Raw genomic sequence first — 24596 nt, 5'->3', positions numbered from 1 at the left:
TCCAGAAATCGGTAGGAGTACAGGGAAAAGACACATCAAAATAGAGGCATGGGATTTGACTTTTGCAAATATTTAATTATTCTGCAATTTCAAAAAATAAAGGGAATAAGAAGTAACCTGGACACTGAAAAGAAGCCAGTAAAGAATGTGGCATTTTACTGGATTACTGGGTAAAGCACATAATCTCTGAATAGTTTTATTTGTTTCAACTCTTTATTACAGAAACACTTAAATAAAACTAGGGAGGCTGGTGGGATTGGAATCAACTGTTTTTTCTGGGAATTTTTTACCTGTCCATACCAGTAAGATACTGCCCTAAGAAAACTGTTTCCCATTTATTTAAAGCCAAACATCTACCAATTACATTGAAGACTTTCAGAAAGCAGGACAAGCACTTTGAAAGGAAGAAACAGGAGAATCGGGAGTTTCTTAAAACATTTTGAGTTTGTCACAATTCACTTTAGAAATAGCTAATAAAAATCCAAGTTGGGTTTTTTTGTTTGTTTGTTTGCTATTTCCACTCTCCTCCTGCTCATTTACATGTGGCCCCTTGAATCACACCATTAAGTCTGCTGTTTGGCTCTTCAAAGTAAGCATCAAAAAGCTGCTCATCTTTTCGCACTGGATTACTCTACTGGCATTTCTGTGAGCTGAACTGGCTTGCCAAGGAACAGCTGAATACCAGGAGACGAAGCAGAAGGAATGTTAGAACTCAGCCATCAGATAAATCTTCACCTTCAAGGATGCATCAGGGTAGGAAAGCTAGATTTTATTGAAGAGACAGATTAAATAGATAATCACAGAACCACTTAGGTTTGAAAAGACCTTTAAGATCATCAAGTCCAACCGTAAACCCAACACTGTCCGGTCCACCCCTAAACCATGTCCCTAAGCGCCACATCTACACGTCTTTAAAATACCTCCAGGGATGGTCACTCAACCACTTCCCTGGGAAGCCTGTTCCAATGCTTGACAATCCTTTGGTGAAGAAATTTTTCCCAATGTCCCATCTAAACCTCCCCTGGTGCAACTTGAGGCAGTTTCCTCTTGTCATATCACTTGTTACTTGGGAAGAGAGATTGACACTCACCTGGCTACAGCCTCCTTTCAGGCAGTTGTAGACAGCAATAAGGTCTCCCCTCAGCCTCCTTTTCTCCTGGCTAAACAACCCCAGTTCCCTCAGCTGATTCTAACAGGACTTGTTCTCTAGACCCTCCACCAGCTTCATTGCTCTTCTTCAGACATTCTCCAGCACCTCATTGTCTTTCTTGGAGTGAGGGGCCCAAAACTGAACACAGTATTCAAGGTGGCGCCTCACCAGTGCTGAGTCCAAAGGGACAATCACTTCCCTAGTCCTGCTGGCCACACTATTTCTGATACAAGCCAGAATGCTTTTGGCTTTCTTGGACACTGGGGCACACTGCTGGCTCATATTCAGCTGCTGTCGACCAACACCCCCAGGTCCATTTCCCCCTGAGCATTTTTCCAGCCATTCTTCCCCAAGCCTGTAACACTGCATGGGGTTGTTGTGACCCAGGTGCAGGACCCGGCACTTGGCCTTGTTGACCCTCATACCACTGGCCTTGGCCCATTGATCCATCCTGGACAGACTCCTCTGTAGAGCTTTCCTACCTGCAAGCAGATCAACACTCTCCCCCTACTTGGTGCCGTCTGAAAACTTACTGAGGGTGCACTCAGGCCCCTCGCCCAGATTGTTGATAAAGATATTAAACAGAACCTGCTCCAATACTGAGTCCTGGGGAACACCACTTGTGACTGGCCGTCAACTGGATTTAACTCCATTCACTGCAACTTTTTGGGCCTGTCCATCTAGCCAGGAGCAAGGAAATAAAAGCAACACAGAAAAAAAAAATTTTTAGTGTAAAAGACAGGAAAATGAAAGTTCCTGAATGCCTTTAAGGGTACTTAAGACTATGAGAAAATATATTCTCTCCAGCTTTTAATGCATTTTTGATAATACAACACATTGCTACCCTCATGCATATACTTTACCCTAGCATAACCTGATAGCCACTAATAGGCTGTGTATCTTGTCTGTTTGACGATATTCTAGAAGAAACGTTTATGAAGGCTTTGCAGGTATTAATGTAATAGTAGGATATAATCTGATATATAAATATATTAAGATATATTTATAAAAAATCTATTTCTATATACAGAAACACACTAAATATATCTGCCCCTGTAGCACAGATGAATAGAAAGAAAGCCTGATTCTTTTTCTTCCTCTTGCTGCATATTAAAAAGGCATACAAGCACCAGGAGCTGTACTGCCATCTCCCACTGAGTTTGCAGGGCACTTAGAAGTCTAGAGCAGACCAGCAAAACAAGTAGGGAACCTTGTATTTCAGAAGAAACCCACCACATTTTTGACAAATTATTTTTGCACAATGCAGACAATCCATGCAAGTCAGCAAAACCCAGAGCCGAGATGTGTGCCCAACTCACAGTTAACCCAGAGAGACACTAGGTGGTGCAGTGATGCCACAACTGAGACACACAGCACCTTGCCCTGTAAAAAGGTATTAAATACAGCATTTCTGTTGAGTTTTAGAAATACAACTTCAGGCTATCGCTTTGGCACACATCATGGTATTCTTGCTCTGAAGAACTAGACTCGATATTACACAATAGCTTCATTTATTTGTTTTTCAAACAGGTTGGCATTTGAGTGATTTTCATAAATATAATTTGTATAAGTTAAAAAAATAAATCTCAGACAGGCCTAACATCTTGTTAGGCCAAAACCCGATTTCAAAATTTTCCTTTCAGACTAAAAATGACAGGAAATGCAATGTTAAAACAAGGTGTTAGGTGCTTTCTGTTTTGTTTCTTTAATCTCAAGCACATATCCTATCATCAGTCAAACAGGCTGCTTTTTTTTTTTTTTCAATTCTAGCTTTATTAGGTTTAAGTGCCTTTCCACCACAATTATTTCAAGAATTAATTGGATTGTTTATACAAAAGAAATAAACATGCTCCCCAAGCAGTTTTATGTTCTGGAAAGCGAGAAACATCTGGTACTCCAAAGACAGACCATGAATACTACTAATCAATCCCATCAAGCCACCATGAAAATGCATAGCTGAAAAATTCTAAATGACATTTGAACCAATACTACATGACAGTTACACCTGAAGTTAGAAATGCTACATTTTAGCACTAACAATAAAAAAAAAAGAATCTATAATCCAACATTACATTTTTGGAGTGAAGCTTTTTCTTCCAGGCTACATTTTAACCTGAACATAAGAAGTTTACACTTGCAAAAAGGTACTGATTCTGCTGACACAAAGGTGTAATTTCTCATTACACCAGAAAAGTCAAGCAACACACACACGCTCAGACTGGAATTTTCTAAAATTCATTCCCTTGCATTTCACAGTACTTGTGGTCTCTGCCAGTAAGAAAAACAGTTATTAATTTCAATTTAGTACCCAGAACTTACTTAGGATTTTTCATCTCTATCAAAACTATGTTGGTTACCGAACCACTATATTTTTAATAACTGCCTGTTCCTCTCTAACTGCTGGGAGGAGGTAAATGCAAAATTGGCCACCTGAACTGCTCTGATGGTATGCTACCAGGAGCGGGTCCTTATTTACCATCAGGGTGGGAGGTGGGTTGGAAGGAGAATGGCAAGAAGGGCAAAGCAGCAGTATTTACCCAGCAGACTGTAACAAATTCAGAACACGAAACTGAACATCAATTTACAACCTTCATATGCTATACAAATTAAAAATATACATGCAAAACTTCTAACTTTTCTGGGACGGGGTGGAAGACACGAGAGGAGCAGTTTACACTTGTTACAGCTGAACTCTACTGAGCTTAGATGCATACATATGCATCATCAAAAGCCAGTACAATATCCCATTACAAACTAAACAAAAGCCTATTCAAAACAGGGAGAGAAAAAAAAAGAAACCGATTGTATCCAAAACACGGCTGCAAGATACACAGGTCTTACCTACTGAAAACCTAAAACTCATAAAAATATAGATTAATCTATTTCAGGAGCAAGTTCCCTCCAGTATATTTTGCCCAACTACAGTTCTGTCATTACCCTGGTGAAATTACATTGCAATTGTTCCAGTGCTTTCCCCAACAGGAAGCAACCAATTTTTCAAAATTTGTGAGGGAACAGCTTCAATTGAGATACAAAATTGCCATTTTGGAGGAGAAAACATATCCCATTTCCCTCCTCCCAGAAAAAAGCAAAAAAAATGGTTTAAGTTATTTTATTTTTTAGAAAACAATTTCTCCCTCTGGAAAAGTGACGCTCTGGGAACTAAAATTTTTTTATCCTAAGTTTTCTTCCTTTTCACACATTGCTTCGCAGACGAAAGCCAGATGCTAATTTACTCTCCCATAAGCATTGAAGAAGGTGTTCTAAAGAAAAGAACAAACCTCACCTCTTGGGGCACTGCCTGTGCTCTACCTTGCAATTCCCCTCAACCCCCTCCTGCTTTTTTTTAGTTGAAGATCAAAATTAATCTAGGTAAACGGCTGACAGATCGATTATACTTGTGTATGCAACATATGTATATACACACTGGAAAGTGACAGCGTTTATTTGCCATTTAATTTTCTGAACGGTTTTCCTGGACTTTCACCTTGTGCCGTTAAGTTTTTTTTGTATACACTACAAGAAGATAATGCTACTGAAGGAACACTAAACTTTCAGTCCACCTAATCAACAATAGCTTTAAAGGCTGTCTCTGACTTAACCGCTGCCATTCTCTTTAATTGTCAAACTAAATGCATGAATTTCCAGTCACATTGTTTCTGTACCTTCTGCTCCCTAAAATGCCCCTGCAAATGAAGTCTGAGAATCAAAGTGCCCGATCAGTTTGCCCATAACCTAAATTCAAGAGGACCACTTTTTGGTTAGCATTGGGGCGGGGGGGGGGAAAAGTTTGTTCTGATGTACTTGCAGCATCAGTATTTGATGGGGAGGTAAATTAAACTCATTAGGTGAGCATAATCAATTTCATTATGTTAGATAAACTGAAAAAAAATTTAAGTTAACTGTGAAAGAGATGAGTGCAGCCGCCAGTCCTTAAGCGTCTCATTTCAGAATCAGTTATTCTCTGCAGCCAAAGCACAGCTTTTACTTTTGTAGCACCTTAAAGTTAAAAAAAAAAAAAAAAAGGAAAAAACCAAAGTACCATATTCATTACTTGGTCCAAAGCACCAATTACAATTTTATTCAACTTCAGTGATACACCTTCTGCTACTGTTTTTGAACACTTTGGCTTCCTGCACCTGTACTCAAAGAGCAAACCAAGCAGCAGAAGTGACCAACTCCAGCATCAAGTGACTACTGGTGAGAAACTGCATTTCTGCCATTCCATGGTCATTACAGACTCTGTAATTGCATAAACCTTGTTGCTCAACAACTAGAGCTTCCAAATCTGAGAAAAAACAAGCTGCGTACCTGTCTACTGCTTCCTGTAGCTGGTCTTTAAAAGGACAATTCATTGCTGGGATACAATCCAATCAGGTCAGCATTTATATTTAATCATCCAGTCATAATGCAAGACAATTTAAACAATGGTACGATTGTTAGTTTCTGAGCTTAGTCCCAAACCAAACTAGATTTCCTTTCCCTGTTAAGGTTTCTAGTATCCTTTGTTCTAACTCTATTAATAGAAGAATGATATGCCATATTCTTGGAAGTGTTTTACTTTTGTTCGAGCATTCCTGTGGCAGTAAGATTACACATTGTCACATTAGCTTTCTTTTCTTGGCTGATGGAAATAAACCTGAATATGGTTCTCTATAACATATAAATTTTAATGGTACACTGCACCACATCTAAGACTAAAAGCCCACAAAATTCACACAATACATTGTATTTCATACAACTATCAATGCCGTATCACAAACCTCACAAAACATAAACGTAGATAAATAAAGGTAGATAAAAAAAGCTTCAAATGCATTTAAATGCCCATAACAGTAAGAAACTAATTAAAAATTCTGTTAAAAAAAAAGTTAGAAATTGACAATTCAAAAGATATCAGATCTCTACAAAGTTAAGCTGTTTTTAGCGTGAAGCCATATGTTCAGCATCATTCGGGTACCTGCTACAACAAACAGCTTGATCTATTAGCCAACTCTTAGCAGTTTTCTAGTCACACTAGCCGTACCTCTCTGCACCCCTTTCCCTCTACCACCACCTCCTGCCTTCAAGGTCTTAAGAAACTCACCTCTCCCTGTCAAGATGTCTCAACAGCCTACTCAGTCATGCCAGAAAGCAGTGCTGAAGTTCACCCCTAAACTTTCTTGTGTCCTGCACACATCTAAAATGAAAGCAAACTCTGTTGCAAAAAGGAGTTCAGTAATTTTTCTGTCATCCATACAGTGGGATGCATGGATGCCAAATGCAAATCTGGGGGTTGCATTTGAAGGCTTTAGGTCCATAAATCTTATACTAATACTCATCCCCAGTACATTTGGAAGAAGAGGAAATAAGCAAACAAAACAAAACAAAAAATCACCAAGCCCCTCCCAACATCTCACTTACCATGAGACAGTGGATTAAGCCAGCTGCACCTGCTTCAGTGCAACACATTCAGAATCCCTTTGGTCACAGCAAAGTTTCCTCCTCAGGGCCTCCAAAGGAGTATAATTGCTTTTTCAAACAATAAAACTAAGCATAAACACTCCTCACAGCTCTGAACTTTTCTGGGACTGCACACCCAGCAACCTATCATCCAATTTATATTGCATTGCATTCAGTTGCATTACACTGAAACTCACCATGTACCTGATGACACTGATAAAACACTTTGAGGGAAGAAAGCAACAGAAGGGCAGATAAAAGCAGTAGAATTTGACTATTTTTCATTCCTTCTCCTCAATCCTTTTACAATGGTGTACATGAAGCTGAAGCATACTATGCAGTTGCACTAGCGCATGACTTCGCTGACGTCCAAACGTTGTTATAAAAACATTTCAAACACCCCCAACTTATGTAGAAATTATGTAGTCAACCAATAACCAATGAATCAATACAAGGGGCTGGGGCGTGGTGGTGAAGTAAGCTGCCCTTCTTTAGTATCAAGATAGTAACTTTCACTTGGCTGATTAATTCCCAAAGCACTAATCCAAGTTTATCTGCAGCCATTCTTGCTTCACTTGAAAGGATGCCAACAGAATAATTTGAAACTAGAACCCTCGATGCAATCCTTCTATCAAGTCAACATTTCACATGCATGCACGGTCAATGCAAGGAACTTCAGGCTTCGCTCCAACCATTAAATGAAACTAAACTGACACATCCCTATGAAATAGTGCCATTTCCACTGAACTGCAAACTGAAGTACACAAAGGATAAACTGACCAGAACAAGATCAGTAACAGAACAGATTTTATTCCTCCTTTTACGACTATTAGTCACTTCCATAAGCCACGTGAGGCTTTGAAAAGAACTGGGAAAGAAAAAACAAGAGAATCGTTTTGCATGTGTGGCTAAAAGGAAATTAAACATCTCAGAATCATTAAAGCTTAGAAACGCCTCCATTAAGTTACCACCCAGAGCAAAGCTCACTTTGGTAGCAACTGAAAGTTCATTCCCAACTGAGGTTCGGAATAGAAAAGTTTTCTTCTTGTGGTCTGAGCCACATAAAAGAGCATTATACACTTCAAGGACCTTCTGACACACAAAGCAGAAGGAAACCATTATGAAGTGTTCTGTTTTTTCCCATCTGAAAGAAAAAGAAGTTATATACTTGTGTATAGACAAACAAGCCCTACAAAAAGGTAAGAAAAATTTAATCTCTTTTCAAATAATTGTGATCCAAGAGTTTTAGTCCATCCTTACTGCTGCAGAAGACATTAGGAAGACATACACTGGCTTCCTCAAGGTAAAAGAGGAAAAGAAAGCTTGGAAAAGAAGAGAAAATTAAGTGAAATTATTATAACAGGCAGAGAAGTTAATGAATGAGATTTAATTAATAAAATTCTAGTTTAACACCATAGCAATGTTAAAAATTAAGAAGGCATCATAATCACCTGTCAAACAAAAAGCCACACAGAAAATGACAGAACATACTCAAGGCATCCCCACATATCAGATTAGATCATAAATATTTCACTTACACCAAAGGGACAGCAAAGACTGATGTACCAACAGTACTCTGGTACAGGACTTTTCACATTCTACCAATAGCTTGACAAGCATGTCTGAGGCCCATGACTGAAGATCTCCCCACCTTCTTCCCCTATCTTAACCTATCCTTAAACCTTGTAGGTGCAGCCGGTACTGCACACAAATAGCTAGGGAAGCATAATTGCCAAAGGGGAACTGAGTGCATAGCAGCTATTGGAAATGCCAGTAGGCATCCATCTGCAATCAACACTATGTCTTTAAAAGTCTGACCCCAGGGTTTTTGCAACTTGACCTACTATAACAGGACACCCAGGTAAAGCACATACAAGTATTTGTCAACTGTTAGCAACTGAAAGGGAGTTCCTGCCAAAGTGCTGGGTCAGGAGCAACATCCCTGCTGAACTGCAAGGCTTTCAGGAAACTTTAAATACTAGAAAATAAAAATTTACAGACAAACTGTAACCATTATGCATTCCACAGAAAAAACAATGCAAGTACACAGAAACAGGAGTTCTGATGGCATCCTCTAAGGAACACGCACACACATGCTACTAATCAGCTGTGCTACTGTCATTTCAACTGCTTTAAAAACTTATCAACTTAACACTAAGTAACCAAAACCACTTTTTATTTCTGGAATAAGAGTTACTTAGTAAAACCAAGTAATCAAAGACGTAAGTTGTTTTTCATCCTGTTCTGCAACTTGTAGAAAAGGTTCTAAAACACTGACTGGAGAGAAGAATCCTCAGCCCTGGGCACTAGCGAAACCCACGTTATCCAGCAGATCTTTGCAGTGCTGGAACACAGAAAGAAGAGCAATCAGTGCCAAGCACTGACCCTGGCAGCAAGATGCTCAGTTCAGTCAAAGGCCAACAATTTGCCTCTCACAGCTTTGTTTGTGGAGCCTGGAATGACAGTCTAGCTGGACATCCTGCATTCTCTGCAAAAAGCCCATACTGACTAAGAATCATATGGGGTGAGCATCCAAAATGCTTTCCCATTACAGAATAGGCATGCACGTGCAAGGGAAAGATACAGCAGGCTGAGTACATACATTATTAAGTAACAAATAAATAAATAATGGACAGGTATATCCTTTCTTGTAGCTGTACAGGGAAGCCGGTTTTTTTACAGGATTTTTTTTCTTTTTTGATAGTGTTTTTTTAACAAGAATCATTTATCCAAAATTCAGTTGTGAAACACTAATGCAGTATTGTTAATCAGATCTAGAGACTCCAGCAGCAGAATACATAAAAAGATACTCCTCTGATTATTTAATAGGGCACAACACACGGCACAAACACCTGGGAAGCCGATGACAATCATCTGCCTGCTTAGTTAACTGCTACCACTGTAGGCCTTGAAGGTGCATTTTCATCTTAATTGTATTTTTGAGTTACTGGATAGAGATGCCTAGAGGGTTCATGAAGGCATCTCTCCTGCTGTGTAGTAAGTTAGATGATGTTTTATTCTTAATGCTAAGAATAATTGCATGTATATATTAGTTTCCACTGTATGTTCCAGCTAAGATGCATTCAGGAACACAATTCTGCCTTAAGGCTGGTATTTGCAGTACATGTCTGTCTTATCAGCATGGATCACACAAAATTCCTAGCGAGTTCTTCATTTTGATGGTAAGAAAAATGAAGTTTTAAATACGATTTTAAAATACAAAGTGATTTTAAGTTCATTTACAATTTTAACACAATCATGAATTACAGTATACTATTTGGCTCATATAGCATATACAGTTCGGGTCACTCAACAAAGAGATTCCTGTAGCTTCAGTGATTTCAGTGCCTAAGAAAATACCTCAACTTGCCACTTTCTGTTACGCAAAGGACTCAAAAATGTTTCCAACGTCAGTTGAAGCCTTATTTGACTTACAGTTCTAATAATCACAAGCTGTGAAAAATAGAATTCATAGTATAGTCATAAATTGTATATGGTTTACATAGCTTCATTAATAAAAGAAAGGGGAAACTAGAAATCATAGCTGTAGTATCTCCCCAGATGAATTTTCTGTCTTTTTCTACAAAATAATAAAGAAACTGTTGTCTTTATAAAAGAACCACAACTGTGGTCTTATTAATAACTGTAATATAAGGAATATAACCATTGCAGGACCCCTACTAGCAATTACTCCCTACTTAATTTCAGTATGCATAAGAAACATAGGCTTTCTCACAGTCTCAAACATTAGGCAGGAGGAAAGATCAGCTCTCTTTCTGCTGACAGAGAAGCTGCCACTGAATTCATAGCCCCCATGGCCAACTTCCATACTGCATGGACTCACAGCTGTGAAACAGAAAGAAGCTGCACCCAAACCATTTAATTTCTATTTCTTTACATGAAAGGCAGACCCTAAAACAATTTGAAGAAACCAGATACATTCAATAGAGACCTGACAACCCACACTTTTTATCAAGACAACAGAAGTGTCATCATTAACTTCAAAAGGGCAAGGATTCCATCAATATTGACAAAAGCAAGTCCAAAAAATGTTTAAATGAAGTATGGAACCAATAGCCATGTAAAGCGTACATCTGTAAATACAGGATCTGTAACTACTATAGTTCACACATGCAAAGTCAGGCTTTCTGTCCATCTCAGGTCAATACATTTAAACCTGATCCCCAAGAGACTTGCAAGGCAAGTCACCAGCACGTTATCATGGATATTTATGTTTCTCCCACCAGAACCACAAGCAAACGATAACACCTACTTACTAAATGTACTGCAGCAACAGAAGTGTCAAATACAACGGGATCTGTGTCAAAGAGCTTACAAGATGGATTCAGAAGACAAGAAACAGATGAGTACAGGAGATGAAGAAGATAACAGAACAAGAAGGGTGGGGTAAGAGCAGGACAGTTACCCAGGTCAGCTGCACAACCTTTGCTATTTATTAAAAACAGAGAAACAATCACACACACACCCTCCAGAAAAACCCGCAAACCACCGCAAAACCACACACTCTGGAAATAATCACATAAAAGAAAGTATCATTGGTAGTTCACTGATGTCAAATAAATACTCATAACATGTGCAATGCGGGATATTGGCTAAAACACACAGACTCTGTACACAAAAAGGCCACTTAACAGTACTAACTATTCTACAAGCCACAAAACAAACTATGAGGCATAAGCAAGTTGTGTTTACGGCTTCCATCCCTGGTTTAGCCGGGGTGAGGGGGGTGACTACAGCTAAATGCCGTTTCCCACAGGCCCTCACGCACAGCACACTGCCGCTCCAGCCCCGGCAGGTGCTGCCTGCTACTGCTCGGTGCTTCGCAGCTGCATTGACTGCTGCAGCTCAGCGACAGGAAAACACGTTTCACCATAAAAGTTTGCACCGTCTTTAATAAACCAAACAAGCAAAAAACCCAAAGCAGGGGCCAGGGAGAAGAGGATTTTCTTTTTCAAACATGAGAGTTTGTTTGTCCACACAGAAACGGGGAGGGGGGATTTTCGGTTAAAGCACTGACCTGCACCCTGAGCACAAGTGGTGCTTATAAATACAGAATCACGTCCTGCCTGCCGGCGTTCGAGACACGGGGCCGGCCCTACAGAGCGGCGAGGCCGGGCACCTGAACGCCCCTCTGCGCCCGCCGCCCGCCCGCTCCCCGCTCCGCTGTGAGCAACAGGGGCTCCCCACCAACCCCGGCTCCAGCAGTGCCACCGGCCCGCCCCGGCCGGCGGCGACGACGAGCGGCGCAAACCTGCCGCAGCCCCGCACCAAGCGGCGGCCCCCCACCCCCCACCCCCCTTCTCCCTCACAGGAGCGGCCTCCCCGCCTCAGCGGGCGGGTGGTCCCGGCCTGGCTCGGAGGCGGCGGACGCAAGTAAGTTTAAACCAGCCGCTCGCACCTGTTAAGGTACTCGTTACGGAGAGACGCAGCCTTCTCTCACGGTGCCATGGACACCCCCGACCCCGTCGCCGAGCCTCTGCCTCCGGCCGCGGCGAGGGTCCCGGCCGGGGGGACACTACCACGGCCGGGGCGAGGGGGAGGGGGGTGTGTCGGCAGCAGGGTCAGCGCGGTGGGCGAGGGGGAGGCTACCGACCTGCTCCGCCCCCCCCGCGGGCTCCCGTGGTTCGCTCCCGGCGGAGCCCTGCGTCGCTCCCATGGTAACATCGCCGGCCCCGCCGGGCGCTAGCGCTCGGATCCGCCCGCCCCGGGCATACGGCTCCCCCGCCTCGGCACCGCTGCCCGGCAAGGGCCGGAGGAAACCGGTCCGGCCGCTGGCCGGCGGGGGCGGCCGGAGCCCGCCGGGGACAAAGGCGGCACTGAGGAGCCCGCCACAGAGCGACTTTGTACCGCCGGGGCCCGGCCGGCCTCCGCCGCCAGCCAATCAAGCCTGCAAACGCCTCCAGGAGGCGAAGAAACGTTTTCATTCTCCCTGGGAAGAAAAGAATTGTTATTCTCCGTTTACAAAAATATTTCTTGTATTCTCGCCCTTGGCAGTGGCCAGGAGCTGACGCCTGTCACGGGGCAAAGGGGAGAGGGTGGGCCTGGCGCTCCAAGCCTGGGCAGCGTTTCTGAGGCCAGGCTTTTCGGATGGTATCCACAGCCTAATGGCTTTGCCAGACAGAAACGCACTACCCCTTTCTACCTTTTTCTGTTGGTAGGCGTTTGTAGAAGGGCACAGATTTGAGAGCCTTCACCCACCTGATGGATTCCCCAAGTCCGCAGGGTCGGTCAGGTTTCCTTCCCACCAGTCCTGTCTTCCCACCTTCCACATCAGTCTCAAAGTCAACACTGCTGCTATTAATTCTGAGGCTGAATTGCTTGGTTTCAAGGCTGTAATTACATATTTTTAAAAAGCATGTTCTTGAGGTAACAGTATTCTCAAGAGCTTGCAAAAATGACTAGTCACTAAAGACACAAAGGAGGGGAAGATGGGCAGAAGTTCAACCACACTTTCAAACAGAAAAAAAAGATTTCTTTCTCAGTGCTACTGTCTTCCTGGAGTTATATTATTTTGTGTGGATGAGTCAATACTTGAATCAACTCTCGGAAGGAAGAAATTAAGAATGAGGGCAAACTGTAAGAGAAGAGCTTTCTTAAGCCAATGCTTTAAAAAAGGAATGCAAACAGCATGTTACTTTGTATGGCCTACCCTCAAATTTGGAGAGAAAAAGGCAGAAAAAATGCCAAAGCATGAACTTTGCTCTCCTTTCATCTGGTCCCTCCGCTCAGTTTTACAAGCGAGCAATGCTATCCAACTTTTGTTGCAACACTAGCAGTCTGGTACGTGACCAAAGTCAAGACTAGGAAAAATGAAGCGCAGGGGGCCAGGCTCCTCACCCACATGGGGGTTCTGTGATAGCATCTGGCATCAAGAATTTCTCGATGTGACACACAGCAGGGCAAGGCAAAACAGCTGCCACTCTCTGCACCGCTGAGCTTTTCTGCACGTCTCTGCAATCTGGAGGCAGCTTTCCCAAGAACTAGCACTGGCTGGCAACATCGGCATAAGATATTATGCCATGGCATCAGCAGAGAAAGCCACTGTACAATACTTATCTCCTTGAAATGACAAGACGCAATGAAAACACCACGAGCTGGTTTTTGCAATGAAGGATATGGTAGGATTTTTGCTGCAGACAACTATGTAGTTTTAGAAGCAAGATCAATTTTTATTTCTAGCCTGATGGCCATACACTTTTTCAAAGACAGCAGTTGTCACACATAAGGTGGGACAGGGAAAGGAAAAGCCACTACATCCCTGTGACTGCAGTCTCTTTAACACACATATCAAGTTCGTGGCGGCAGAAAGCAGAGCACCAGCCTCCCACAGCTGCCTCCATCCACACAGGCTCTGGCAGCAGATGAAGAGCTAGCACTCCCAATTACCCCACCAGAGACAGCCCTGTTGGTGAGTGCAGGCAGTGCCAGCCAGAGCAATGCTAAAGGTCCGCCTATCCTGTCCGAGGCCAAGGATTACTTCTTGGTTCCAGACAAAAGCTGCAGCTTGGCCTAAAGCCTCGTTTTGGCATGTTATGTGACTTTATCAAAGCCACACGGTGTTATCACAAACAGTGGGGATATCACGCTATACTTCCCTGAGTTGTAGGGCAGCAACCAAGGTTAACACACTTAGCTAGCCTGAGGTAAGTGCAACACAGACAGAGGAACCGACCACAGTTATGCAAGCAAAATAGGCTGGTTTTCAATCCCTTACCACAAATCATCATGTGGGAAGGGCCTATCAGTTTGTGCCCGTTCAGTTTCCTGCAATAACAGATGGAAAGCAATCCATTGGGGCTTATCAAAATATTTCCCATGTTTTTCCATAAAATTTCTCACTTGTACAAGTACAGCAGACACATATCTTTTCCTGCTTTCTTATTTCTTTTCTCAAACCAAACAGCTACTCTGCCACAACAGGCAGATAAATCACCCCATGCCAGCCTGCAAATGTGAACAGTAAGTGACCTCTAGCGCTCATGCCCCAGCTAGAGCTTGGCCAAGTGCCCAGATGCCTACACTGATGGCATGGACTGATGTAACTATCAACATAATCACAATTTATAAGTTATTTATCCTGCAATTCAACCACAGAGAACAGACTTTCGGGCCTTCCTGGGTACTTCCTGCCCTTTGTCAGACCTATCCTCCCAAGGTGGATATGATGCCACCTAAACCAAAAATGGAAGGATACAAGATAGTGTAACCAGTGACAAGAGCTGCAGAAACTCCGGCACCATAAGTTCCTGCCTGCTGTGGCAGGAAAAGGGAGAACAGGTACTTCAAGCACCCAATTCACCGAACAGGTGAACTGTCCTCCACTGGAGGCCAGCATCCCCATTCTCTTCCCTTGAAAGCTGAAGGAAAACAAACCCAACCCCCTAAACTGCAGCTCAAAGCGGCCCATCTTTAAGTGTATAATTAGATATAACTTCTCCTCCAGAGTCAGCTTCTCTTAAACACCACAAGACTCTGTTGTAGGTCACAAGGGACTATATAGGAGACCTACAAACTAGCCAAAACTGACCTGGGACAGCAGGTGACCCAGCAAAATGGTCTCATCTGCCTATGCAGGTTTCTGCGCACAGTGTTTGGAGGCATGGCTGCATGCACTTTTCAGCCCTTGTCTCCCTTTGAAACGGGAGGTGCAGGTACAGTTGTAGTCAGTCCTTGAAGGGATACTGCATCATGAAGAGCAAAGGTGGGTACCAACACCATGTCAAAATTACATGAATTAGGCTATAAACATGCAGCTCTGTTCTCTGCAGTGCTTAGGACCAGCTATTCTGCATGTGCAGTAACTATTCAAAGCAGTCCCGTGAGTAGGGTATTTCACGAACTGTTACGTAGGTGTGTAGATATTTTAAAATTAACTTCCATGGAAAGATTAATTGCTATTAACTCTGAGAAACATGCAAATAACTTCTAGTGATCACATTTCCCATTGAGATTTTCAGTTTAAGTAATCAAGGCAGACATTGTTTGCCTACAATCAGATTGAATCTATGGTTTCTGTAGCACTAGTTTAGATAGATCGCTTGCTGTAGCTTGAGTCATGTAAAACCTAGGACGTGTTCCATAAATTATCTAATGCTACTGTGAATGAAGCAGTTGTGCTGCTTCCAGCATGAGCAGAGGGAACACCCATTTAACACTACACTACAGGATGCAAATTTAAAACAAGCAGCTGCCTCTCAAAGTTACTCCTGCCAACCAAGTAAGGCTATTCGGCAACTGGCCTGCAGCAACCAAGACTGGTTACCATGTTGTGATTCAGGTTCTCTCCGCCACTTCTCCACCATCAAGCCTTTCACCTGTCCCCTCTGACAATCAGGTTTTTTTTTCTTTTTTTCTTTTTTCAAGTGTTAAAATTCAACACTTGGTAGTGCTACTAGACAGCACAGCAAACAGGCAACCTCCTTGAAGAAATGGGAACCAATCTCAGCATGACATATTGGGAATGTAGGCTGCTAGTCCAGTTGTTGAACTGTCCGAACAGAGATGTTAGTCCTGCTTTTGTTTTTAAGCAAGGGTTCATGATCTTCTGATGAAAGGCACTGTAGAAGTTTCTAAAAATATCACGTTGCCAAACAACCTTTCCCTCCTCCCTTCCAGGCAATCTCTTTACACTGCTGTTTGTCATCAGCCTGCAAAATCACACAAATCAGTCAGCCCAGTCCTACTTAAATGATTCATAAATCCAATTACGTCTGATTCTTTATATAGTAAGCTGGTCCCTAACAGATTCAACCTTCAGGATTAAAGGATGCGTAGGTAGCTGACCTCTGACTCTCAAACTGCTCAGGACCTACATATGGTTCAAACATGCAGCTCTACACTAGGGTTACATCACATATATGGCACAGTAATCTTAATCTCTATCTTGAGGGGACTGGAGAAGAGAAGCCATGAATGCTATCTTGGCACTCGTTACCATGTCCAGAAGTGAATCCAATGGAGGGCCACCAAGATTGTGGTTGCTGAAGCACTGGCCCTGCAAGAGGAGGCTGTGGCAGCAGGGCTTGTTGAACCTGGAGGAAGGATGTCTTTGGGACACCTAACAGCAGCCCATTGGTGCTGATGGGAGGAGACTGAAGAGATGCAGCTGGTTCTTAACGGTCTTAACAGTCGTGCGTGGTGGGAAGATAGGAGATGATGGGCAAAAGTTCAAACAAGAGAGGTTCAGATGAATATAAGGAGAAAAAGTTTGCCCTATGAGGGCAGCGAAGCCATGGACCCAGCGCACAGAGAGGTTGTACCATTTCTGCCCTTGGAGGTTTTCAAACCCCAGCTGGGTAAAACCCCAGGCAACCTGTTCTGATCTCACAGCTGACCCTGTTTTGGGCAAGAGGTTGGGTTAGAAGCCTCCTGAGGTCCCCTTCCACTGGAATTAGCCTATCATTCCTGGACTACTACATGACTTAAGTGCCAGATTAAAGCACAGTGATGTGTTCATTATCCTGCCCCTTGTCTCCCCTTCCAAAATGCAGCTTGTGATTACATAGCATAAAGATTTTGGCACGCAGCTTTCAGAGTGCAGCACCTTGGCTGTCTCTAGTCTAATGTAAGGACACTAGTGTATAGCACAGCTATACACACTTTCCAGGTTTCAAAGCAGCAGTTCCAAGGCTGTTATTTCAGAAAGCACAGATGTCCCTGGAATAAACACAAAGCCCAACATAAACAGCATCCCACACTTCATACATACTTTTTCTGGGGTAATCAACAGTACAAAATCCTCTGTGGCTCACCTCACTGCCTATTTTGACCTTCTCTTGGTAAGGATGGTTTTTTTTTTGTTAAAGGTTGGTTTTTTTGGTTTTGTTTGGGTTTTGTTTTTTAATCTAGACATACAGATTTACCTACATACTTCAACAGAATTAAAAACACGTAGGTAAAGATTTAGAGCAAGAAGCAGCACTATTCTAAGCCAATTATAAACTCAATTTCAAGTTCACAAGAAATAAAAAAGTACTATCACAAACACTGTTATGTGCTGAACAACTAGTAACAGCACTAGAGATATTAACAGTAGGAAATACAGTAATATAGTATATTTTTCTCAACATTTTTGAAATATTAGTCATCAGTTCTACTAGATCTTACACATCACTGGTTTATTCTGCTAAAAGCAGATGTAACTATCAACGAGACCGCTTGTTTTGTTTATTGCCACATCTTTGCAAAGAATATGCGAATTAGAAAATACAAGTGTATAGCACGTTTCACAGGATAGATAAAAAGCAGCATGAGATTATACTTGTTTTAATTGACTATTATCAAACACCTCTGTAGAGTTGTGAGAATGAAGAAATACAGTCTACTTACTCTAAACACATTTGCATCTGTGAAATGTTTTCAGCTACACTGCAGTGTTTTGAAAACTACGCTGGTAAGTAAGGCAAACAAAAAAAAAATAGGGTGACCTATTACCAGAGAACAAACCAGGGACTTAACAGTGACTCTACCCAAACTCCCACACCCCCCTTCCTCTATGGACTATGCAAATCGAAGCAACTTTCTTTGGCATAAACACTTTGACCTCTATTAATTTAAGAAGCTACAAAAGCTAGTACTGTTTTTCTAAAGAATGAAATAACAAATTAGTTTAAACAGACCCAAACCACACAAGCATGTACTGTTTTTCTCCTCAAACACCATACAGAAGTGTGTATCAATGCTTGAAAGGAAATCTCTCCCCCACCCCCCAACTTGTTCATCTTAAACAGAAGGCACCACATTGAGCACATTCTGTTTGAACATTCATTTTGTTTACATCTCATTTCCTTCCTCTCTTCTCCATGCTTCTTGACTACTCCTTGCAAGGCTGTGAAACAACCCTCTGCTCGTAGCAATTTATTTGCCTTCCCTCACTAGAAGTCAAGCCCTACAACATCAAAAACTTTACCATAGTAATTAACTGTTGAGGCTCAAATTAATTAAGACAACACAGTAAAGAAAACAAAGATCCCATTCTCATGGAGATCATCATACTTATTAAGAACAAGCGAAAGAATATGCAGAATGCATAAGACGTAACATACTAACATAACAAAACTTTGTTAATTATTTTTTTCAGATACAGAGGTTAATTTAAAAAACAAAGCTCCAGACAGCAGTTCTTCAGCCAAGTTAGTCCTTTACAGTGCTAAAACTATGCTTCAAAGCTCTGCCTCTCCCCATCCTATTTATACTGGCAAACCTCCTGCTGACGAGCTCATTAAGAAACAAAGCAGTTCTGCTGCCCTATTCACTAACAGCAAGATCCCAGCTAGGGTACTGTGCTCACTTTTGGGTGCTGTTTTTTAGGAAGGAATGAAATAAGCTGGCGAGAGTCCAAGGGAGAATAGTGAGAACAATCATCAGGGTGAAAGCAGATAGACACAGCCACCAGTCATTCACTGGTCAGTTCCACAGCTCCTGGGAGCCCACAGGCAAGGTGGCTGGATGCATCTTCTGAGGGACCTTTCTATAGTGGATACGTGGTTCTGGAGTTTCTTTCAATAGGAGTTGGGTTTTCAAGTATCCACATTCCCTGCTGTAAGGTTTGCATACCATACCATATCCGTGGAACTTTTTTTTTTTTTTATTTGAGGAAAATGGTAGAGTCTCCTGGAGACCTTCAACTGGGACATTCCTGCCTAGCTACTCTTCACTGATATTCTAGTATCATATTTTCCCACACACAGCACCCTAAGTGAACAGAGCTTTCTTGTTTGTTATTTGATAGAATGCCAACCTTTTTTTTTCTTCCCCCTCTTTCTATCATATCTTCAGAGTCTTATTAACTAGCATCCTCTCCCCTCACTCCCAGAACATTAAACTAACAGATGAACGGCTTTGGTCAAGTACATCACAAACCAGAAAGACAGAACAACTGATAACCACATTTCCAAGTAAATTACTAAAGCAGCAATGGCTAATCATCTCTCAAGAATAAAAGATAAGTCAATTACAGTTTTGCAACACTCCAGCATAAAAACCTTCTGGTCTCTTAAAATTGTCATCTGTTAATGACTTAAAAAAATAAGCCAAGCGTGTTTGATCAACACATGAAACTAAGGACACATTTTATGTTCTCTCTGGAAGCACTTGAGAAAAGGTTTCAAAAGCAAGGTTAAGATGCCAAAAGGATTATATTTACCTTAATGATGTACTCTAAGAAAATATGCAGCAAAACAACTCCCCCTGTGTGTGGCTATTCTGTTTCCCAGGACTCTACTGAGTCACAAAGCAATTCCCATTAATATTACCCTCCATGCTCAAAGTAATTTATTTATCCCCAAACCCATGCTAAATATTTATATTTGCTGAAGACATCACCATAGATTAAATCCACTCTTTACCAATGTTTAGCTAAGAGATGAACTAGTACAGGCCTGTGCATTACTATTTGCATAACTTTAGCAGAATATTGAGTTCATTGCAGAAGTCTCTCCTCTTCTGGAGGCCTGTTGTACATCATCAAGCTTTCAGGAAATGCACACGTCCTTGTTCTAAGTTGCTTCAGGAATCCAAAAGAACCAGCTCTGATTTCAACATACTCTGTTAAGTACAGTTTCTCAAAACTTCTTAAAAACATAGCTAAAAGAATGAATGTTATAGCTAGCACATGGCAAGAATATGTCATTTAAACTAATGGCCCATTCTAATTGTTGGAACTTGACGAGTACCTTGTGAGGAACGACGATTTTTGAGTATCTCTGTCTACTTGCTGTGAGATGCTTTGGGCTTGATGTGCAGCTGTGCTCCCAGTCCCACTCACAAGGAGATGGCAGTGCAGCAGTTTGCTCCCTGAAAAACAAAGTTTCATTTAAGTTATACATATAAGAGTGACTGTGAAGCTTGGGACACTGAAGTCCTAGAGATAAAGAGATTATAAAATACATTTCCCTGGTTAGCTTGGCATGCTTTAGCTTCCCGGGCAATCAAGTGGAAACAGTGCTTGAATAAAGCAGATATTCAGCAATATTTACACTTGCAGCAACACTGCACACTTCAATTCAAGCGCTGCCCCTCATCAGGCATCCACGCCAGCCTGCACATAAGGCAACAATGCATTTTTGCCAATTAAATAGGGTACAGACAGGAAGCGTGCTTATATTCCCTTTGTTTCACTGGTCCTCTCCACAAGGGATCTTTTGGTTTAATTTAGTCTTAGTCTGATACCTTAGTTTGCACGAGACTGTACAAATTTAAACTAGTAAGAGCACTGTATCTTGACCATAACCTCAACAATAACGATCAGATACATGCACCCTAGCGAATTCAATTGGTAACTTAGTAACTCCATTTGCCAAATGATAGATAAGAAACAATTCCTAATGTCATTTTCTACTCCTTCCCCCACTCCACAGACCTAAGCTACCCCTCTTCTGCATCAGCAGTATGTTAGCTTCCATTCAGCATCCCCGTCAAAGGGCTTCTCCTCTCCCCAGCTGCTTGCCCTTGATTACCCTCTGTAGGAAAAAAGAAAATGAATGGTTTAACCAAGATGAAGGAGGAACTTTTGACAGAAATAGAAACAGAAGCTAGTTGTTAGGGTTTGTTAGTTGGGTTTTGTTTTTAGAAGAAAACCAATCAACATCTTGATCATCTTAATTTGTCTCAAAGAGCATCTTTCCAAAGTGTTCCATCTTCAAAGAAGGATATAGCCACACTTCCCTAGAAGAGTATCTTATCCCTACTTGTAACAGGTTTGGGTTTGTTTGGTTGTTTGTTTTTTTTCCTCTCCAATGTATACTTTTTTTTTTTTAATTCTGGTTAATAGTCCATTAGCCATTTCTGGATAGCAGGAGAGCCGTATGAAAGAGACACTGAAAGAATCAGGTTGAGAGAGTTGGGGTTGTTCAGCCTGGAGAAGAGAAGGCTCCAGGGAGACATTAGAGCAGCCTTCCAGTACCTAAAGGAAGCCTGCAGGAAAGATGGGGAGGGACTCTTTATCAGGGAGTGTAGTGATAGGATGAAGGGTAACGGTTTTAAACTGAAAGAGGGGAGATTTAGATTAGATATTAGGAAGAAATTCTTTACTGTGAGGGTGGTGAGGCACAGGAACAGGTTGCCCAGGGAAGTTGTGGATGCCCCATCCCTGGTGGTGTTCAAGGCCAGGCTGGATGGGGCTTTGAGCAGCCTGGTCCAGTGGGAGGTGTCCCTGCCCATGGCAAGGGGGTTGGAACTAGGTGATCTTTGAGGTCCCTTACAATTCTAACCATGCTATGACTCTGAATTCTGCAGAACTTCCCCAATTACCTAAAAGTCTACCCCGCATTTTATTGATGTGTCTTGTATGTCGTACCCCCTTCTTCCTGAGCACAATCATAATGAGGCCCCAGGTTCAAAAAAAGCGAACTTCAAACTTCTAAGGTAATTTTAAAAATGCATTTAGTCTCTGATAAACTTCTCAGAAACTTCAAAAATGCAAGCACCTGCCAGACATCACGTTATGAAACTACAAGTTCCTTTTCCCTCTCTGTTTTATATCAAGACATGATTTCAGAAGTCATAGAACAAAGGGATGCTGCTCTTCAGTGATCACGGAAGCTCATATTAAGCAAGAGCTATGCTGTGCATAATGAATAAACATAGAATCATAGAATAATAGGGTTGGAATAAGCTTTATTGTTTCAGGCTGTGCACAGAATACTATTTTAGAGGATGCAGGAAAGTTACACGAGCAAGCTAAACCGAAATCACCACCGCTGTAAGCATTTTGCCTATGTGCAAAGATGCCAGAAGTTATAAAAATCCGTCTGTCACAAAAATCACATCATTATTCCAAGCAAAAATGGAGGTAGAACAACATACTTTACAATGACTTTGATATGGAAATGTAAATGAATGACTTAGCAAAATAACGAATCTGCCCCACTTTTTTTTTTTTGCACACCTTAATCTGGGTTTTTAATCAGGATTTTCACAACTTTCAAGTCATGGCACTGCAGCTGGCATCACACTCTAATGCTATTTTTTATTTTAGGAAATGAGTAAGAGAAATGAAGGAAGTATTTGAGTTAAGCATGCACCTGAATTTGTGCAGCAAAGAGATGACGGATGAGGACCTATGTATCCTACATTCAGTATTAGGTTTTAGAAACTGTCTCATTATGGTTTGGTTTTTCCCTATGCACACAAACACCCACTTTTAAAACACCTTTTTTATATGAACGTGACAGGGTATCTCTAGAATTTGAGTGATAAGCAGATGTTAGAAAAGTGAGTTTTTAGTTTGCTTATTCCAGTTCTATGGAATAAGCAGTCTGCAGGTACAAAAAAGAGCACTTTTTTCTTCAACTCACAGTTCACTCTGCCGCAATTGCTCATTACCAACCTTTAGTTCCCTCAAAGTTTTAATGAAAACATAAAAGGGATCCCTATTACAATCCAATGACAACAGCTTTTCTGCTTTTGTGAAACTTGTTGGAATGGCAAATCCAAACATAACTCAAATACATCTTAACCAGTTTGGAATTCCAAGCGTGTACAACAATCGCACCAACTAAACCTCTCCCTGAAAGGAGGGAGATGCCCGATTAAGCATGCTGGAAATAAAAACAAATATTAACCCAGTAGTGTTTTTTGCACTTTGATACTGACTAATACTCAGTAGGAGAGGAAAGCCAAGCAGTCCCAGTTACAAAACAAAAAATAACGGCTACTAGAGTTAGCGACTTTCATTTTTAGACAGCTTGTTTCAAGCTGTGACCCTGGCCAAGCAAACCTACTTGAAAACAAAGAGGAATTTTTGCAAGAATGCAGCATTACTTTCCAACACAGCTCCTCAGAGTATCAATAGCAATCATGTACTGTTTTATCGACACATAAAGAGTGGCTGCAAAATTCAAAGACATTGGCATGTAGATAATTTACATGAAACAATCAAAGGAAGTCACAGTCTAGGACACTCCACTGTCCTGTGTAAAAATATATTGTACTAAGAACCCCTTTTAGTGGCCAGATTTTTAGCAAAAAGCCTTACAAGCACTCATTAACACGATACCAGAAACTTAAGACCAACCTGAAGAATACTTGCATTGATAAGAGGCTGGAAAAGGTTGGCATCAGCATATTTTCTAGACTAGTTTTTGGTGATGCAACTAAAAAAAAATAAATCATATGGTGCACTGTATTTTAATTGCTTTTACTGTTGCTACTGCCATTAGAGGAAGCGCTTGTGGAAAAACCACAGGACAAGTCTAAGTTAGGTCACAGCCAAACAGTCACAGTTTTACTCCAAGCGTTTCTTTGAAGTCGTGCTTACACAAAACTACTCCAAACCAGTAGAAACATATTAATTGGTCTTGAACAAAAGCCTCTCACATTTTGTACTCCTCTGCAACGTCTGAAACAATGTGGCAGGATTCTAATGTATAACAACAATAGGAGACACGAGAAGGACTGTGAAGACACCCATCCATCGATGCTACTCGTATAGGGTAAGGCATTGTTTTTCTCTCCCACCTTACACCGTAAGTTTTTGAGGGAAACAGTTATGAACAGAAAGAATTTTCCGAAGCCTAATACTCCAGTTGTGTGGTACAAGAAAGCACTCTGTATTGTTTTTAACAAAACCAGAATGCTCAATATTTCACATTTTGAACATTAATAACCTTAATTGACTTCTCTTTTAAGAACTAAGATTTTCCTACAGGGAAACAGTACTCCTAAGTATGAAGAACTCTTGCTTCCTAGCAGAGAAGGAGAGTTGCACACAGAGAGAAAAGTGTTTTCCACCTTTAGAAGTTGCTGGTTCTCTCATGGATAAAACTAAAATATGTGTGTTTTTAAGTGTGGGAGAGGTGGAACGCAAACATACACACATCAGGTTAGTAGTAAGCAATAAACACAAAACAATAATTTAATTTTCATTCTGGTGAGTATACATCTGTTTACCCTTTCTGTTATTCAGCAAACTCCTGATTTAGAAATAACCCTTCTCCTACTTACTCTACTAGCCAAGGACAAGAAGTACACAGAAATCTCTAAT

General features: G+C 41.5%; 1 protein-coding gene across 8 annotated transcripts in view; it reads right to left on the bottom strand.

Annotated features, from left to right (window-relative positions):
• Positions 1-24596, bottom strand: part of TJP2 (tight junction protein 2) — a 68839-nt gene that overhangs the window by 34955 nt on the left and 9288 nt on the right. For 4 of the 8 annotated variants that reach the window (XM_074570941.1, XM_074570944.1, XM_074570943.1 and 1 more), the window contains one exon: positions 20287-20407. Coding sequence is in view for 1 of the 8 variants with exons in the window: in XM_074570940.1 (XP_074427041.1) it covers positions 12207-12269 (63 nt within the window). In the remaining 7 variants the exon portion in view is untranslated. Of the gene's footprint in view, positions 1-12011; positions 12145-12206; positions 12315-12811; positions 12841-20286; positions 20408-20972; positions 21073-24596 lie in introns of those variants that run through there. The other 4 variants (XM_074570946.1, XM_074570948.1, XM_074570940.1 and 1 more) reach the window with 4 other exon arrangements.

The sequence above is a fragment of the Larus michahellis genome, chromosome Z (genome assembly GCF_964199755.1).
Source record: "Larus michahellis chromosome Z, bLarMic1.1, whole genome shotgun sequence".
Classification (NCBI taxonomy): domain Eukaryota; kingdom Metazoa; phylum Chordata; class Aves; order Charadriiformes; family Laridae; genus Larus; species Larus michahellis.
This window is presented reverse-complemented; position numbering and strand designations above follow the sequence as displayed.